We start from the raw sequence: 17535 nt of genomic DNA on the forward strand, positions 1-17535 counted from the left end.
TTGTTGAGTGTCTATTCTTAAAGCTGAACTGTAGATCGGATGATTTTAAACAGTCCTGATTTTGAATAAGAATAATCCTATCAAATAAGTTCCCATAGAATTTATTATATTTCAAATGCTTAACAGCTTTTATAACATCTGACGTAGTTATCACATGGTGATGGCGCATTCATATAGACAGCAGTTTCTAATATTTGATTCAAGTTCTTCTTGTAGTTTACTTATTTCTTGCTCATTATATGGTACACAATTAAATAATTCATTATATTTAGAGAAAAACAAATTTGCAATATTTTCTGAGCCTATATATTACCATCGACGCAGTTAGGCGTATTACTACATGAGCCTTTAATCTTCTGTGTCTGTGTCTTGATATTCGTGTCTATAGACAGTAAGGTCTGCAGAAAACTGTGCAAAGCGAGAGGTAAACAATAACATTAACAATCAGCGTTCGCAAGGGTTGCTGTTCAACATGGCGGATAGGTGCGTAAATGATTCGCTTTAAAAAAGAAAGAATGAATGTCTGTATGTATGTGACTGTTATGCGATTGGTAAAGCTGATCAACAGTTTAAAAGGGCCTTGCTGCATGAATGATGATTAAGTGGTAGAAATCATGTAAACAAAGTCGTAGAACTCTTCGTATAATAAGTAATAAAGTATGGTGGCCCGTTATTGTCATGGCGAACTTTGCAGATGACTGCCGATTATTACGAACTGTACTTAAAGATACCCGTTATTGTCATGGGGAACTTTGCAGATGACTGCCGATTATTACGAACTGTACTTAAAGATACCTTTCCGTGTACAAACTGGGGTATTTGATCATATATTTAGACTAAAAACATATTAAAACTAATTAATCTATCAAAGATTTGCTTCAATTCCCTCTCAAAACATTATATTCAAAAGGGAATACCCCAAGCTATAAAAAATCTATAAAAAGAAGTCATGTTTGTGTCACGTGATTTGGCGGTCGCGCAACTAGCAACGGGTGCTGAGCCGGAGGAGAATCCATTGCATATAAAAGACGATGTTGTCTTTAATCGATCTCCATTTACCATAAATATCGAAGCCTAAGTAAATTCTCGGATAATCACTTACCCATGTCTTTTTCCGCGGTTTTTATCCCAGAAACGGTTGTACGTTTAAGTCTCTCACCTTTTCCACGTCCGCTCACCATCAGGTTTATCAACATATACACCAGTCGCTCTTTAACGCAAAGAGGTCAGAGAATCTACGTGTGCAATCTTTGGCGTCACTCGGGTCTCTCATTTTTGTCGTATGCGGGCTCCATAGGTGTTTTTCAAGGAATCCATTATTTTTCTAGTAAGACTGGGTCTCTACTTCCGATATATACCAAAATGTCCATACTTTTATTAGAACTACCACCCGATGAATACTTTTCGGAGAAAGTATCTTTAAAGAAGCTGATAGTCATTTGAATTTTTTTTTCTGACAATACTTAAATTTTTAGGGCTTAGCTAAAGTGTAGTCAAATTTTTATTCGACATTTAAGTCTCTGAACATCATTGAGGTATTGTTAAATCCGTTGCAAACTACAATTTGTTGAAAAGCACTTTAAGGGATAGTTTAAAGCACTTTAATTGAACGACAGGACAGATCCACACTCGGTTGTACATGTAGTTACAATAGTTACAATACGAAAGTGTGTGTGTTAGGGGTGGGGGACAAATAAATAAACTTAAGTTCTATATAACCCTTATAGAAAACCCCCAAGAGATCTTGTACTGTTGTACATCAGCACCAATTGGGGAGAGTTCCTTTACGTCAGTTATATATATACCTTCCCCCGAACAGGTTAAAGATTTAGTCAGAGGACAGTTTCATAACATTCATTTAAAATATTTAGTAAAATATATTCTTTTCTTTCTAGCACGATGAATGTAAACTGTTTACTGGAAGCTAGTGACAGAGCCTTAGAATATTTGCTAAATCGTTTAGATGATGGTGCAGAATTTGTGAGTGATGATGCCAAACAAGAGCTGTGTGTAGTTTATAAATTACCCATGCTGCTATTGGTTAAAGGGCGAGAAAAGTTGGCCAACCAGGTTCTGGATAACATTAAAGAGAAGTTTATGCAGTCTGATGGGGATTTCATCTCTTATAAAATGAAAAATGGTATAGATCGAAAAACAGCAAGTGGACCTTTAGCGCATTTCTGGGTATATATGAACGGTTGGATCGCAATGGCTGCTCATCGTGCCGGAAGGTTTGATATTTCTTTCCCGGCTTACAATTACATGAAATCGTTCTATAATCCAGATATGAGAAGTATTACTTGTTCGGAATTGTATAATGATGTCACCAAAGGTAAAGGTCAAGAAGTTGGAATATTCATGACGTCACATGTTGGTTTAACGGCTCTTTATTTTGGAGGTTAGTAGGCTTACACATCCAACAATAGACAATATCTAATTTTCGGTGCTTTAATCTATGCTAAAACTTACCACAATTGATTATATAGTATTTAATTAAAGAGGCAATATGTAACAGCTAAATCTGCCTATTGCAGGTATTTTTTCTGGCTTCATATTTATATGAATTATAATTTAGACATTTATTTAATGAAAGGCCCACAATCAACACTTTAGAGCATTGGATGGCTAAGATATTAAGAGGATTAGACAATGTCCGCCACATTTTCGTTAGACTTCAATGTGGACGCCACTCACGGGAACTGCTGATTGAAGGGCTGAGATATCGTTTATTATTGTGGCAGTGGAACTTGACAGTCGCCAGAAATTTGACTGAAAATTTAAAGGAGCTAAATCGCTAATATTTGGCATCTAGAAATTGACAGAAATGGGTCACAATGCATATAATAATGTATATTTGAATGTATATAAACTGATTTACATTCAATCATTCTGTTTTACTCTTAATTTCAAATCGAATGGTAATCTCTAGCGTCTGATTATTCCAGTCTACATCGAAAGTATTTATTGCGCATGCTCTCCAGATAAGAATATGGCATCGCCGTTTGACATGACTTGTGGAATATTTCTAGCCTCGTTCTTCGGGTCCCTTGTTAGAAATGGTGCTGATCGTGTACCAAGGGTAAAATGTTTATTTTGTCTTAAATATTTCATCGTTTCAATGTGGATTTAAATTGACAAGTATGTAATTTGTGTTTTCAATGTCGAAGACTTTTGATGATACTGAGTTAGAGACTTAGCTAGGTTATGGGAGATTCGATAATGATTTGGCAGTTCTCACTATAATAGTTAAAAACTAGATAATGTAAAGGCAATTTGCTGAAAATTTGATTCAAATTGATCCACTATGAACCGAGAACTAAGCGATTGAAATTTCCGCCTAGCCTCGATCATCATTACTAAAGTCAGTACGATAAACAGCATAGTCTCGATTATCCATTTAATCGTTAAATCGTAAGTTATGCAGTAAATCGGCTCATGATCCACTATAGATCGAAGACTAGCGATACCATCTAGAGTTGATTATGGTCTGAATAGGTTAATTAATGTCTAATTAATAATTTAGATAATATTTCAGACCCAGAGAAAGACCTGCAATAGACAGATTTAGCTAATCCCGTCTCCATTAGCCCAGTTCGGAGCAGAACAGTAGGACGTTAAACCCCATTTCATTTCATTTCTTGCATAATGTATGTTTAAATATTCATTTTATTTTTATACGCCCATATGGAAATGTGGTCGTATATTGCCCTCGCCCCCGTCGGTCCGTCGGTCGGTCGGTCCGTCCGAATTAGTAAAACGAAAAAGCCTGTCGAATTTCAACAATTTTCTGTAGATTACTTCTAGAGTTACGGTCCTTGTTTTAGTTTTTAGAACTTTGTGAATCCTCAAACGACGAAAATTATAATGTCATCTGTATGAAAATGTCCATTAAATGCCCCTAATTATCTACAAAAGAATAAATATGCGACAATCCTTGTCGACCGCTCGGACGATTTAGCTGCTGTGGGCGTATGTTTTGGTCCTGGCAACCTATCTTTCGTTATGTTTTTAAAATAGTATAGCTCTTTGTCTAAATCTCATTATATAATGCATCTTTAAGAAAACAAAATCAACACATCCACGGTAGATAAACCACCGATGGTATTCAGTCTGAATAATTAGAGGTCAATAAAAGGATTACAGCATAAATTATATTTGACGCTGGGTGGCTTTGGCCATATCCTATATCGCCTGCAGCGGATGCTGAATATTTCAAGATTTCAATTTATCATTAAATCTTTGTAAATATTGATACGGAATTGAACGATTTTTAGACAGATATTCGTTTTGGATTCAACATTCACAAAATTATCGTATGCAAGACAGCATTGCACTGGCTCGATAGCCAGAAGTTCCTAAGTTTCTACTCGATGCGAGTAGAGACAATTCCCCGGGATTTTTTCTCACTTTTCTCGTAGCACATTGCATGGCCTATCTATATGGATGTTCTATAAAAGTAGCTATTTCATTTAATTTCGTATTGTATTTTACAAACCTCATCAACTCCTGGGTATGCAGTTGTTAAATTCACACAAATGAGATAAAATGAAATGGGGTTTAACGTCCTACTGTACTGCTCCGACTGGGCTAATGAAACATAAATTGGAACAGGGTGTTGTGATTGTCTTTAGTCGATAAATTGGTTGTGACGTAACACGAACACTCACTGTGCGTGTGGTTTTTAATGACGGGAAAATAATCCACAAATTAACCTGTAATCATTTTTTTTTAGAACTTGATTTTGCTACAGGACTTGGTGACTCTGTTGAAAGATTTGTGGCAAATCAACCCAATCTACAGGAAGAATTTTTCATACGAATGTCAACAGATACAAAGAATGTTGTTCGAGAAGCAAGTACCCCAGAGTTAGGCCCCTTTTACAGTGTCAAAGTATCCCAACCAAATCAGCTTTATTTTCTTCTCGGCTATCCTGTGATATTCCTGTGTAAATTATTTCAAGCTACACAGAAGCAACACTATTTGACATCAGCTGAAAAGATTCTTGATTTTGTACTCTCTTGTGATAAATCCATGTATAATTTTCACTTCAGTCACAAGGTCGCATATGGCGCTGCCATGGTTGCTAGAGAAACCAAAAATCTTCAGTACAAAGAATTGGGTGAAAAAATATCCCAATATCTCCTTGGAATCCAAAGCAAAGATGGCGACTTTCTGAATTCTCAATCGGTTCATGATAATTATGATCAAACAGCAGAAATCGCAATATGGCTTAATGAAATTTATGTGGAATTGAGCCGATTTAGAAAATGATATACATGTATTGTCATCGTCAGTACATGCCGTTTTCAGAAGTAACATTTAAAAATGCGAATAACATATTCAGACATTCCCATGCACTGGACGTCCTTTAAAAATAATAAGCTTGAAAATATAAGGGTAGACCACACTGACGCATAAACACCACTGTGCCGTTAAAAGCTATAGGAATTACTTGCAATCTACAATATTGTCAAAGAACAATCTCTAATAGGAATATCAGTCCAATAATGGTTCATTTCCGTTCAGTACATGTATATGCAAAGATATGTGGAATTGAAATTTTATCTATCTATGCTGCTCGCTTTGCAATAAACCCGCAGGCCGCAGCCATTTTGTTGTCCTTAAAAATTTAATGATAGTCCTGTTTTAGTTTTAAATCGGGGGGTCACGGTGACTAAGTGGGTTAAAGACTTTGGCTCGCTAGCCTGGAGGTAGGGTGTTCGATCCCTGCATTGGCCCAGGAAGTTCATCCAGATTTTCCGGCGTGGTTCCTACCTTGTCATTGATGCAGGACGGAGGGCCTGACAAGGACATATGTCTAGTTGTTCGGATGGGACTATAAACCGGGGTCCCGTGTACACATTGGTGTGCACGTAAAAGATCCCTTGACAGTTGGAATTCGATATAAGTGTAGGCCGTAGTGCCGCTGTCCGGGCATAATTTCCCTCATAGAACACTGTATGGCGTATGCCCGTATTCATTAGCCCAGTTCAGTAGGACGTTAAACCCCCCATTTCATTTAATTTGTTTTAAATCAGCTTGGATATTATCTAGTTTTCGAAGGCTACTTTAAAGATGCATTATGTAAGATTTAGATAAAGAGCTGGCCATTCTTGTTATAAATAGCTTAAAAATAGAGAAAATGTAAAATTCATTCAAATTGCTTCATTCTGAGCCAAGTTATTGCCGTTTGTAGTTTTGACAAGATGTGTGCATAGTGGTAACCAGGTCACTAATAAATTCGAGACTTATTATTTGATACTGTGCCACCATAGATCATATGGACACAGATCACCAAATATTCCTACGCCGTCACCCACGAAACAAGGGCCAAAGCTATTTTTAGTCTTCCTCTCCCTTTTCCTTTTTCCCCCTTTTGCATGGCGATTTTTGTTGACTTGTTGGTGTAGAATTGAGGAAAAGGGTTTGAAAAAACATTTTCTGCCAGGTTTTGGTGAATATTCATAATTTTGATGCGGAAGGATACAAGAGTTGAGAGGTTGGTTACGTTGAAATGTAGGGCCTGAAATTGCATGTTTACTTGTCTCTACTTCCAGCTTGTGTATCTCAAGTTTTTCATGAAGAACCTCATACGTGCTTTTGGGCAAGTGGTTGCCACATGTTGCTCCATCTGTGGTAGAAAGCGTTCTACCCAACGAAAATTTGGGAAAAAGTTATAGCCAGTCTAAGATACGAGAATTAACATTGGAGTCAATGGGGAAATCTTTAGTGACCTGTGTCCTGTCTGTGTGTGATAAGGCTGTCACTGATATGCCTTAGTTTTGAAAATATGAAGATTAAATTCTCAGAAAATATGAATAAAATAGTTTGGCTACAGAAAAACTAAAAAAAGTTAATTAAAAAAAAAAAAATCAAAGTTTTGAAGAAAAATTGTGATTTTACTGCAAATTTCTCAATTTTCAATTTTTATTGAATTTTTAACAGTAAGTAAAATATTCTAATGCCCAATGTTGGCTTATTCAGTCTCAGAAAGCACAGATAAAGTGAACAGTATTAAAATTTCACCAAATTTTGTCTAAAAATCAGGAATATTCACAAAAAATCTTGAGATTCCCCCCATTTGGATGTAGAAATTAATATTTTCATGACTACTAAAATGAGTCAAAATGTCTAAAAATGCCCATATTTTCTTTGCTAATATAACTTAGATGGGATCTACATGTTTGTCAGGTTTAGAAATAGCTCCAGCTTTCCTACAGAAAATTTAAAATTGGTAACACTGAGTTAATAATGTACAGCAGATGGGTTTGTACAAAATGTTCAAAACAGGGGTTGGCTCAATTTTGCCACTATTTTACCCAGAATAAGCATTTTTTTCTCCTTTGAAACATTAAATTCTTGCATTTCCTTCATGTAGGAAGCAATATCCCAGCCTTTCTAGACATTTTTTACTCCATCATTCTGTTTAGAGAGGCAATAAATGCCCCACCCCAGCCTTTTCTATTAATGTGTTTTGAGGGATTTAAATGCACCTGTGTTGACATGTAAATGATCTTAATTGGAATTTGTGGTTGAATTACAGCTAAGAATGTTATTTTTCACCCAAAAATATTTTTTTGGTGCATTTCAAGGATTTCTAACCCTTATTTGTTCAGAGTCAAACGTAGAACCCTGAGGCATTTCAGGCCAATGAGACCAGACCCAGATATAAAACTGGTGTAGATGTGTAAATGTCAGTTTAATGTTCAATATTTTCTTATCAAAATCCAGCATTTGTGGTGTTTGCTGCATTTATGTTGCCTATAAAACAATAAAATGTTAATTTTTCTCCTTTTCAGGCCTCTTTTTATGTTGTCAAGTCTGTCATGACTACTTTTTTGACTTCATTTTTTCAGGAAATTAATGTAAAGTTCCAGACATCTTGCTTCAGCACAAGGATTGCAATACAAATTTGTAACATGCCTCTGAGGTTTGAGATGTTGGAAACATTGAAATATTCCCAAATTTGTGAAAATTGTGTATTCTGTGACCCTTCTGTTAGAGAGGGGTGATCATAGACCAAATATGGCATTTTTTTCATTCATCAAGGCCTATTTTTAACCATAATTCATATTTATTGCACCTATTTTAGTTTATATGTGCATATGTTAGCCAGGGATGGTAAAACATAACTGTTAGACAGATTCCTTTGGTAATGTAAGTTCTGCAACCATAGATTAGATTAATTCAATCAGTGGCATGTTCAGGGGGTAGGCATACATGTTTCAGTATAGATCTCTAATATTACAATCATTGCAACTGGTTTGCATTTTTTCTGTTTGCATATTGTCCACAGATTCTAAAAATATATTTCTTGTCCGTCCGGATATTTAAAAAAGTGGAAAATTATTGGTATTTTGAGAGATTCTACATGTAAATTTTGTACATTTTTCATCACATGGCAGTAAAAAATTATATTTTTGAAAAAAATTCCAAATTATGAGTGTTTTCTATGTAGTTTCTTTGTAACTTGTCTAATTTTTTCACAGAACACAGATACTGCCTTTAATAAGAAAGATTTTTAAATTTTAGCACAAAAGGCCTATGGACCTGAGATGCACCATTGCAGTGTACATAAAGCAGCATGTGTACTTAAAGGGCCATCATTTTTACAGTTATTCTTTGATTTTGATTTTCTTTCACTGGCATGTTGCCAGAACACATGGGAAGGAAATAAAGGCCTTTTAGTGATACCTGAAGTTTCACCCCTATATAGGACACAGATCACCAAATATTCCTACGCCGTCACCCACGAAACAAGGGCCAAAGTTATTTTTAGTCTTCCTCTCCCTTTTCCCCCTTTTGCATGGCGATTTTTGTTGACTTTTTGGTGTAGAATTGAGGAAAAGGGTTTGAAAATACATTTTCTGCCAGGTTTTGGTGAATATTCATAATTTTGATGCGGAAGGATACAAGAGTTGAGAGGTTGGTTACGTTGAAATGTAGGGCCTGAAATTGCATGTTTACTTGTCTCTACTTCCAGCTTGTGTATCTCAAGTTTTTCATGAAGAACCTCATACGTGCTTTTGGGCAAGTGGTTGCCACATGTTGCCCCATCTGTGGTAGAAAGCGTTCTACCCAACGAAAATTTGGGAAAAAGTTAGAGCCAGTCTAAGATACGAGAATTAACATTGGAGTCAATGGGGAAATCTTTAGTGATCTGTGTCCATATATACAGTTCTATGGAGTCACTCGGAAGAAAATAGTACATTGCCTATTTAATGACTTCCGGTGTGACCCCCCCCCACCCTTGTAATTGTGCCTGGCAAGGACAGCTGTATAGTCTTTCGGATGGGACGAAAAGCCGAGGTCACGTGTACATATTACCATGCACGTAAAAGATCCCTTGGAAGTTGGAATTCGATATAAGAATAGGCCATAGCGCCGCTGTCCGAGGAAAAATATCCCGCATAGCGCACTATGGCGTATTAGCAATGTCGAAGCAGAACAGTAGGACGTTAAACCCCATTTCATTTCTTTTTTTTTAAAGACAAACACCTATCAAACTAGTAAAGTTATAACCTATTACTGTGCAAATAAAATATCCTTTTCCATAATTTGAAATCTCACAATATTGTGGTATTTTAGTCTTCCTGTCTTCTGGAGATCAACGAGTTTAACCGCATTGGTAGGTTATGTTCGGCCGTCATACTTTAATACTTTCTCCGAATATGACCGAGCAAATCAGGGGTTGATCGGGGGCCCCTACTCAGCTACATAAAATTTTTTGTATATCAACACTTTTTATGAGAAGTTTCTCGGCCGTGTGCTTTATCCTTTATCGTCAGATATGGGGCAGGCAGGATGGGCACTCAAAGCACGAGATAATGATATAGACATTATGTGATATCACAATTAATGCTTTGCATCCATGAAATTGAATCACAATGTCATTGTATTATTTCATAATAAAAATTGACGTCAAACGAGGTGTTGAATTTCTCTCTTAAAAAGCTCAACGTGTATGTATATACGCCAAAATGACGATCGAGACCATGCGTGAGGGGGGGGGGGATACATTGTCTCAGGAACCTGGCAAATCCCCTCCTGCAAAAATTCCTGGATCCGCCCCTGCAAATGATTCATATGCTCACATCGAAATAAGCATCACCCAACAAAAATATTGTTGAAATCCATCTGTGTTGGTTAGAAGGTCCAAAATTGACCCATCGCGGTGCTCATGTCCACCACCCGCAGGGTATACATGCATTTGTTTAAATAATTCTGAATAAACATTAATTATCCCAGTGAGATAAGTCTAGAAAGAGAGTCTCTGTTTAGTTTTCCCGTAACAAATCACAAGTCTTACTAGAATGTTTTTAAAGAGGTATTTTATTTATACTTGATAAAGGGTACACGATACAGATTTTGGTGTAACTTTTTTTTGCCTTTCAACTTTTAATCCAAATTGTCAGTTATGCTGCGAGCGGGCTACCCAACCCTACTCCACTTTCAGTTTATGTTATATTGATATTTATTTTTTTGTGGAGGGGGAGGTAGGATTTATCCAAGGCTCTGACCAGCTTCAGGATGTTGTCTCACCCCCTGACAAATATACCATTTTGGAATTATTTTCTAAAAGTTTGCCAATTTAGTTATTTATACAGGCTTGCTTATTTATCTTTGGTGTTGAACTGCACAGCCGGCTCTTGATCCATAGCATCGTAGACGTCATTAACAGGATTAAAAGCTGAAAATTAACCGATTAGCAGTTCCCACCCCCATATACATGATACCTAACCGAAATGCATTAACGTTTAACTTCATATTGGAGTTTTATTTCATACTACGTAATTAGATATAAATGGGTGTTGAGGTTAACCTATAGCAAACACTTGACTATTCACCGAGCCCCATCAACAATTAGCCTAACCCAGTGATTCTCAACCAGTGTGCCGCGAAATTTTAAACGGCACACTTAGAAAATGCGAAAAACTACGTGATCCCAATTGAGTATTCTACTGTCAAGTTCATAGCTGTATTTTTCTTTGTTTAATTTTAGTCATTCTATGTCAGACCAGTTTATGACTTACCATGTTTTTATTTTGCAAAATTCAAATATTTTTGATATATATTTAGCCAGGTGTGCCGCTATTTTTTTATGTGTTCCAAGTTGCGCCGTTGGCATAAAATGGATGAGAACCACTGGCCTAACCTGATTGAGAGACGAAGGGCAGTTTTATTCCTCCAGATTATACAGGATTTGAAATACTTGACAAAATTAATGTGGACCTAAACACTACAATTATAGTATTTGATAAAACAAAATTGACTTATTTGCCTAATGCTTCTGCTATTCTCTGACCATCAATAACTTCAAGTTGTTAAAATTCCAGCTTGCTGAAATAAGGTGAAAGTACATTATTACACCTTTAAATTTAAAGTCCGTATATTTTAAAAACTAGAGCCCTTGACAGTGGTGCAGGACCGTTGGCACATTAAGAGACAGCGTTTAGTCGTTCAGATTGGACGAAAAACTGAGGTCCCGTGTACACAATGGCGTGAAGTAAAAGAACATTGACAATTGGAATTTGATATGAGGAAGTCGAAGCGGCGCTGTTCGGGCGAAATTCCCCTCATAGCAAATGTATTGCATACGCCCCTCTTCATTAGCCAAGTAGGAGCAGAAAAGTAGGACGTTGTGCTACTACCCAATTTATATTGATCAGCTTTTCAATGTTTGACAGAGGGCATTGGACCCTTATCGCAAATTACTGTTTGTATGTCTTGATGAATTCAATGTCAGAAATTATGGCTATGAAAAGTTCACTGTACATGTAATTTGTAAGCACATTGTGCATCAAGGTTTTCTACATATTGGGCGTTTTTGAAAGGGTTTCACGATCCAGACACCTTATTAATTCTTGAATGTCTTGCGATTTTTAATGTTATTCTAGTGTAGTGATGCGAAGTTGAAATTGATTTGTGATATCCAGATCGGGATGCATTTTATAGATAAATGAATCTTCCAAACCATTCACATTAATCTTGCAGTAGAACTGAGTAGAATGGCAGGTAGAGAAAAAGACCTGAAACATACAATACACTTAAGCAAATGGTTCTTGTAAAATATCAATAGAATATGTTCCTTGAGGACTAGCCATCTTCAGATCTATAAATATCCATTTTAAATAATAGTGGCAGAGAAACAACTAAATTGCTCATTCTTGACTATTTTATAAATGAATTACAACCCAAGGGAAATAACTCTGTTCTTAAGCTCAATCATTCAACTGAATGAACAAATTCAGCTGCAACTTTGGGGATGGGGTTTAACTCCACTCGACACAAACTAGGTCATTTCGGGACTAACATATGGTTTAATTTTATTTCAATAATTTGCTTGCGCGTAAGGGTCTTTAGCAGTGGGAGGAAACCGGAGGACTCGGAGAAAACCCACCAGGTTGGACAGGCGACCCTACTCCTTGTCACGTACAATCAGTACACTACATGTATATAGGAATCTAAATTGATAGATACATGTACCATTGTTATGACTTTTTACAAGATAAATGACCTTTAGTTCACAGTAACTAGGTCATTTCGGCACTTAGTAGGTAAAGGCCTACTTTACTTTTTAATAAATCCATCCATTGCATGCTGGAGTGGGAGTTACCTAAATATGTGTACCCTGGAGCTTCTGTCACAACCACAGGCACTTTTAAATTGGAGAATCCCCCAAAAATCATGAAGCTGAAGCTGAAGCTAAAGCTAAGTATAATGCCCAACGTCTATTACTATCATATTCATGGAGAGAGAGAAATGGGGTTTAACGTCGACTCTACACAAACTAGGTAATTTCAGGACTAACATATGGTTTAATTTTATTTCAATAATTCGCTTGCTCGTAGGGGTCTTTAGCAGTGGGAGGTAACCGGAGGACCTGGAGAAAACCCACGAGGCTGGACAGGCGACCCTACTCCTTGTCACGTACAACCGGGGCATATTCATGAAGTTGAGACACAATGAGAATTATTTACCCTGAATTTTATTATCTCGATTGTGAATATGAACTAACAGACTTTAGGCACACATGTAATACTTAGTCTTGGCTTACTGTTAAGTTTGCACGATTTTCCATGTAACAAACGGCTTTGATCATAAAAGGTCTTACAATAGCAAAGAGCACAATGTGAGTGCAGTAATATTTAACAGTACTGAAGATGACCATCCTGAAAAAAAGAAAATCAATCCAAATTAAAGATTGGATATTAAGTTATGTGAATTACTAAATTGCAAACACATTTTTGAAGAGGGGAAGAAATGGGGTTAACGTCAACTCAACACAAACTAGGTCATTTTGGGATTGACACATGGTTCAATTCTATTTCAATAATTTACTTGCCAGTAGGGGTCTTTTAGCAGTGGGAGGAAACCGGAGTACCCAGAAAAAACCCACAAAGTTGGACAGGCGACCCTACTCCTTGTCAAGTACAACCGACCACACCAGTTGACTCAATGACCGACCTTATGATACAGTGCGCAAGTGCTAACCATTCGGCCATCCTAACCCCTATTTTGATGGGGAAAAGGCACTTTTAATATTCTTAAAATGTCGAAGATTTAGAATCACTTATTTTGAAAACAAAGCCTCAAGGAACTATTCTATCTTAAAATTTAATTCAGAACAAGTATTTGACTGATCGATGCACAGATTATCACAAACTAGGCCAATCAACTTCTGAACCATGCATTTTTAGGGTTATTTGATTACCATATCCATTTCTAAATTCTTTCCCGATTCAGAATCTATTCTGTTTATTCCGAATAGCAACACCTAGGGTAGAAAACATGCTTGATATAATAATTAACAGACCAATATGTGTATGATCAGTTGCAACATCTTGCAGACCAAAAAACAAATGGGCAACAGTCAGGGCAGGATAATCTCACTTGTTTTAGTCTTTTTTTATCATTGCATCAGTAGACATGTAGTAAAATATCATTTTACAAGAAGGAACATGGACATGCCTTAACATCATGGATAGCTTGCAAAAATTTCTGTGCATTAAATCAATCAAATATCTGATGTAATTTACCAACTGTCTTCATCTCTAGCTGCCATTCCGTTCTCTTCCCTCAGGGTATCAGTTCTCTGGAAAAGTCTCAAACATAAATAACAGTAAGCCATTTTCATGGCAGTAAAAACACAATAATATATAAATATATTTATTTTAACATATTAACCATAATATTAATTCAATTTGAACATAGCATTATTTAAAAACAAACAACATTTTTACTTATTTTATACATTTTGTATCATTTATAACCCATTCTTTCTAACATTAATATACAAACAATACTTGCAAGTCTATCCAAGAGAAAAACTTCCATGTTAAACTTTTACAGATCATTTTCGAATCACGAATTTAACAAAATCTGTTATGCCAAATAATAGAGAAAAACTATACTAACAAATAAAAGCAATACCATATTGGGCCTTGGATTACCAGAGTTCCATTCTAATATTTTCTGGCAGAGAACATTGCAAAATTTTGCGGTTGAAGATTCAAATTTTTTAACGTGAACCTTTCAAATCATCATACACCCCCTAAGGTTCTGTAGATCAACATGAATACTTTTCTCTTGAATATACTTACCATAATATATGACAACCTCCCTTTACCTCGAACCCAAACCACTTTCATAACACTGGAACCGGAATTGTGCAAATAGAACCAGTGACCTTCACCCCTTTCTCATCACTTGCCTCATTTCTCGTAATGCTGAACAAAAAAAATTACAACACGGTAAGTTCCAAAGCCAGACTTGGCATGAACTTCACAAAATATTCAAAATAAATATTTTACAAAGAGTAAGTCATTCATTTATAACTTGGTAATTCAAACTATTAAGTAATTCTTGTCATTTAAATACAAAATTCTGGTATAAATTTACATGCACTGTGTGATAAAGAAATCTGTCTTCCGGAAAAAGATAACAGAACCATACTTTGAAACTTGTTTCCTGGAGTAGATGTAAAATTTTGAATGTTCTGTATACCTTAAACCCTGACAGACAAAAACTGTGGAGGGCACCTTACCGAATTAATCAAGATAAAGCCGAAAGAAATTCTTCCAACGGCAGCCTGTAAAGTTTGGCATTGGATATCAATCTCATACATTTCTCAAAAAACCTACAAAAGAAACTTTATGTTCATTAAAACTGTTTCCCCGAATACATATATTAAGTAATAATTTATTAACAAGTACATGTACAGGTCTAGAACTGGTTATATGAATATCAACTTTTCTGAAATATAGAACAATTTTAAAAAAACTCTAACATTTTCATGTAAATTATATCTGCACAAATATTTTGAATACGGTACCAATGCCGTTTGTGCTTTGTACCATACATAACACTAAGTGGTATTTCAAATACATTTTATCTGGAAAGTAAAAATAACTTCAGTTTTTTTCTTGGTTATTTTTTTTACAGCTTGGACGGTCTCCTTCAGTTTCTCAGCACTTCACCACATGTAGTCAATTTAATCGAGTGTCACACCTCTAGTACCCAGTGGTACAGCACGATTTGGAAGTTTTCAGGATTTTCCTTTTCCTTGAATATCAACACATTTCACACAAGTAGTTATTTCAACTATTAACACTGGTATTAGCCATGTTGGAACAATGTGAACAAAATTCAAGAGAAACAATATCATTATCTACATGAAGACAAACACCAGCTGTTTTGGAATGGTCAGTTGAGCTGGTTGCTTCTATCGATTCAAATCGTGGTCTTTTTGAATCGTAAGTGTGATCTGACTTGAGACCACGTTTTCTAGAGCCAACAGACAATGATGTGGATAGTCTAACCCCTTTAAGGTTTTCCATAGTGTTCAAAACTTTGGACAAAGTGCTTTGATTAGCTAAAACACTTTTAAAATATTCAACCTGTTCTTCCAAAGCCAGTTTATCATCTTGTAATTTCTCGTTTTCAAATTTTAGTTTCTGATTTTCTGACTTATACCCATCAATTGACTCTTCTAATTTCTGAATGTAAGCCTTCTTCTTTTCTCGGTTCATTTTGGCGTTCATGGCATTTTTACGGTTACGATCATCAAGGGCAAAGCCTACTTGAGCAGCAGTTTCAGCTGGAGTGATATCTGGTAGAGTTTTAATTACTTTTAAGATTTTAACCTTCTTAATACCATGGGGGGCCTCATTCTCTAAAAGTGTTACGGTTGAGTCTTTCTGATTGCTATTGACAACACTTCCGGCAGATGTTGCGGAGTTTGGGACAACTTTATGATTTGAACTTTTATTCAACAAACTGCGACCTTTGCTTCCACTCCTTGTGACCATTGCATTCTCTTTTCCTACCGATTCTGATGGATTCAGCACTGTATTAAATCTGAAAGATTTGTCCGTTTTTTTATTGGCCATGTAACGTGCCAGATCACCGTCTGCACCTTCTGAGATGGACTGACTATTATTGCGTCTACTCATGTACCCCATTAAGTCATCATCTTCATTGTTTGCACCAAAGGGAGAAAACTCTATAGCTTCAACAAGTTCATCCAACATTATTTCTGATCCAGTACTGCAAGACGAGTCAACAGTTTCGGGATTAATAAAATCGTTCTCAATCTCAGACATTTCACTTACACCACTGTCCGACTGATGAAATGGAGAGGTGTTCGAGATAGACGCCAGTGCTGTCTCCTGTGGAATTTCATAATTAAAAAAATTATCCATGTCAAATTCTTGAAATGAACTTGGCTCGGTTTTAAAGTCAAGCTCAGTAATGATGTCAAATGAATCGGACGCCATTTTGGAAATGTTTAGTTTGAAATGAATTGAAGAAAGGCTTGTCAAAATTGACGAAGGATTTCTCAAGTTTATAGGTTCAGAGAGTTTTAAAATCTACAAAATTTGCAACTGATCTTTGTCTTTTCAAAATGGCTAATTCTTTGATATGTTTAGAAATAATATCAACTCTTATCGTTTGCGAATTCGCGATTGCACAACAATTTGGTCAACCAAAACGTAATTTAGAAATTCTGTCTAGATCTCTACTCTAGTCGTTCACTATTATAAACGAATGATTTCAGTCAAATTCGAGTATATAACGATAATCTGGCACAATAAGTTAAAATATATTTTTACCGACAATATCAAACTACCTGAATTTCCAATGAATCCATCTACACTTCGCCGTACTCTGTAAAATCGTCGAATGACGCACCACTAGCGTTTTTCGCTTTTATACCCACCTGAAACGTTTCACCAACGATTTCCTGACAGAGCATAAAAATTACGTTGTCTATTGGTTAAAATTCGTCACATGGCTCTAGAAATCTATTTTTAGGTATGACACGCGGTAAACAGCCCGAGCGTTGTGACAACGTTTGTAGTCTTGATCAAAACTTTCATGCCTTGTACTGTAGCTTAGTTGGACACAGATCACTAAAGATTTCCCCATTGACTCCAATGTTAATTCTCGTATCTTAGACCGGCTCTAACTTTTTCCCAAATTTTCGTTGGGTAGAACGCTTTCTACCACAGATGGAGCAACATGTGGCAACCA

The 17535-nt window shown here is 36.2% G+C and overlaps 2 protein-coding genes and 1 long non-coding RNA gene across 5 annotated transcripts; 1 reads left to right on the forward strand and 2 right to left on the reverse strand.

The window, feature by feature from the left end:
- Window positions 1-409: 409 nt before the first annotated feature.
- Window positions 410-10455, forward strand: LOC126821413 (uncharacterized). The gene is made up of 3 exons (XM_050549834.2): window positions 410-483; window positions 1896-2398; window positions 4733-10455. Exons 1-3 carry the CDS (start codon window positions 473-475, stop codon window positions 5269-5271), a joined length of 1053 nt encoding a protein of 350 aa, XP_050405791.1. The 5' UTR covers window positions 410-472; the 3' UTR covers window positions 5272-10455.
- LOC126821416 (uncharacterized) lies at window positions 10315-17263 on the reverse strand. Of its 3 annotated transcripts, none has more exons than XR_007680404.2 (4): window positions 17132-17262; window positions 15047-15139; window positions 14630-14729; window positions 10315-11340 (listed from the first exon to the last, which is right to left on the reverse strand). It is a non-coding gene; the product is annotated as an uncharacterized LOC126821416 (long non-coding RNA). The 3 variants fall into 3 exon arrangements; XR_008788062.1 differs by lacking the exon at window positions 10315-11340 and adding an exon at window positions 12046-14105 and having other exon boundaries at window positions 17132-17263; XR_007680403.2 differs by lacking the exon at window positions 10315-11340 and having other exon boundaries at window positions 14157-14729.
- LOC126821409 (CREB-H transcription factor homolog let-607) lies at window positions 15146-17122 on the reverse strand. Its single transcript, XM_050549831.2, has one exon. It carries the CDS (start codon window positions 16776-16778, stop codon window positions 15600-15602), a length of 1179 nt encoding a protein of 392 aa, XP_050405788.1. The 5' UTR covers window positions 16779-17122; the 3' UTR covers window positions 15146-15599.
- Window positions 17264-17535: the final 272 nt, after the last annotated feature.

This window comes from Patella vulgata, chromosome 5 (assembly GCF_932274485.2).
Source record: "Patella vulgata chromosome 5, xgPatVulg1.2, whole genome shotgun sequence".
NCBI lineage: Eukaryota > Metazoa > Mollusca > Gastropoda > Patellidae > Patella > Patella vulgata.